General features: G+C 35.9%; 1 protein-coding gene across 1 annotated transcript; it reads right to left on the reverse strand.

The window, feature by feature from the left end:
- LOC105481723 (large ribosomal subunit protein eL31-like) lies at window positions 1-414 on the reverse strand. Its single transcript, XM_071081693.1, has one exon. The coding sequence runs from the start codon at window positions 410-412 to the stop codon at window positions 35-37; it is 378 nt and encodes a 125-aa protein (XP_070937794.1). The 5' UTR covers window positions 413-414; the 3' UTR covers window positions 1-34.
- Between the last annotated feature and the right edge of the window lie 2,218 nt (window positions 415-2,632).

Raw genomic sequence — 2,632 nt, forward strand, 5'->3', positions numbered from 1 at the left:
TACAACTTTATTTGATGTATTTGACGATCAGCGATTAGTTCTCATCCACATTGACTGTCTGTAGATTTTTGAAAGTGGTAACAGGTACATAGGAAACCAAAGTGTAGAGCTTATTTGGTGAATCTTCATCCTCATTACGTTTTCTGGGCAGCCGCACACGGATTCGGTATGGGACATTCCTTCTTGCTTTGGCCCAGACAGCTTTGTTGAGCGTGGTATCAATGCGCACTTCTGGAGTTCCCATCTCCTTCATGGCAAATTTCCGAATCTCTTTGAGTGCCCGAGGGGCACGCTTCTTGAAGCCCACTCCATGGATGCGCTTGTGAATGTTGATGGTGTATTCTCGGGTCACCACCTCGTTGATGGCAGAACGGCCCTTTTTCTTCTCGCCACCTTTCTTTGCCGGAGCCATTCTGCCGGTCCAAGTTGGAAAGCTGTACACCACATTTTAATCCAATCATCTGTTGATGGACACTCAGGTTGATTCCGTATCTTTACTAGTGTGAATAGTACTGCAATAACCATATGAGGATTGGTATCTTTTTCATATGATTTCTTTTCTTTGGGTAGATACCTAGTAGGGTTGCTGGACTGAATGGTAGTTCTATTTTTAATTCTCTGAGAAATCTCCAAAATGTTTTCTGTAGAGATTTTGCTAATTTACATTTCCAACAGCTTTGTATAAGCATTTTTTTTCTCTGCATCTTTGCTGACATCTTTTATTTTTGACTTTTTAATGATAGCCATTCTGACTGATGTAAGATAGTATCTCATGGTGATTTTAATTAGCATTTCTTTGATGATTAGTTATATTAAGCATTTGTTTCATATGCTTATTGGTCATTTCTATGTCTTCTTTTGAAAAATGCCTATTATTGTCCTCTGTCCACTTTTTAATAGGGTTATTTTTATTGTTGTTGAGTTTTTGGGGTTCCTTGTAAATTTTGGGTAACAGCCCCCTGTTGGATGCATAATTTGCAAATATTTCCTGCCATTCTACAGGTTGTCTGTTCACTTGTTGAATATTTATTCTGCTGTGCAGAAGCTTTTTAGTTTAATTAAGTCCAGTTTGCCTATTTCTGTTTTAGTTACTTGTACTTCTTAGGTCTTAGTCCTAAATTCTTTGCCGAGACCAATGTCCAGAAGACTCTTTCCTTGGTTTTCTTCTATTGTTTTTATAGTTTCTGGTCTTATATTGGAACCTTTGATCCATCTTGAGTTGATTTTTGTGTACGGTGACAGATAGAGGTCTGGTTTCATTCTTCTGCATATAGCAATCCAATTTTCCCAGGACTATTTATCAAAAAGGGTATCTTTTCCCAGTGCGTATTCTTGTCAACTTTGTCAAAGATTAGTTGGCTCTAGATATGTGCGTTTATTTCTAGGTTCTTGATTCTGTTCCATTAATCCGTGTGTCTGTTTTTATACCCGTACCATGCCATTTTGATTACTGTAACAATGTAGTATAATTTAAGTCAGCTATGTGATGCCTCCAGCTTTGTTCTTTTTGCTCAGGATTGCTTTGATTTTATTCAAGCTCTTTTTTGGTTCTACATGAATGTGAAACTGTCTTTTAGTAATTCTGTGAAAATGATGTTGGTATTTTAACACAGATTGCATTGAATCTGTAGATTGCTCTCTGCAGTATGGATATTTTAACAATATTAATTCTTCCAATCTATGAGAATGGGATGTTTCTGCATTTGCTTGTGTCATCCACAATTTCTTTCATCAGTAGATTTCCTTGTAGAGATCATTTGCCTCCTTGGTTAAATATATTCCTTTTTTTTTTTAATAGTTATTGAAAATGGAATTGCCCATTTGGTTTCTCAGGTTGATCATTATTAGTGTATAGAAATCCTGCTTATTATTGGTGTGTAGAAATGTGTATAGATTTTTGTACATTGACTTTTTATCCTGAAACTTTACTGAATTCACTTATCAAATCTAAGAGATTTTTAGTAAAGTCTTAAGGTTTTTTAGATATAAGATTATATCATCAGCAAAAAAAGATAACTTCACTTCCTCTTTTCTTATTCGAATGTCTTTTATTTTTTTTCTCTTGCCTGAGTGCTCTGGCTCAGACTTCTAGTACTATGTTAAATAGGAGTGGTAAAAGTGGGCATGCTTGTCTTGTTATAGTTCTTAGGGGGAATGCTTTCAACCCTTCCCTGTTAATTATGATGTTAGCTGTGGGTTCGTCATATATGGCCTTTATTATTTTGAGGAATGTTCCTTCTATGCCTAGTTTAGTCATGAAAGTTGGTGTCAAATACCAAATTTTACCAAATGCTTTTTCTGCATCTATTGAGGTGATCATATGCTTTTTGTCCTTAATTCTGTTTATGAGATGAATCACATTTATTGATTTGTGTATGCCGAACCATTCTTGCATCCCTGGAATAAACCCTGCCTGACCATGGTGTATTATCTTTTGATGTGCTGTTGGATTCAGTTTGCTAGTATTTTGTTGAGGATTTTTGCATCTGTGTTCATTGGAGATATTGGTCTATAGTTTTCTTTTTCTGTTGTATCCTTGCCTGGCTTTGGTGTCAGGATGATACTGGCTTCATAGAATGAGTTAGAGAAAATTCCCTTCTTATGTATTTTTTGGGGAAAATTTCAGCAAGAT

This window comes from Macaca nemestrina, chromosome 16 (assembly GCF_043159975.1).
Source record: "Macaca nemestrina isolate mMacNem1 chromosome 16, mMacNem.hap1, whole genome shotgun sequence".
In the NCBI taxonomy this organism is placed as follows: Eukaryota; Metazoa; Chordata; class Mammalia; order Primates; family Cercopithecidae; genus Macaca; species Macaca nemestrina.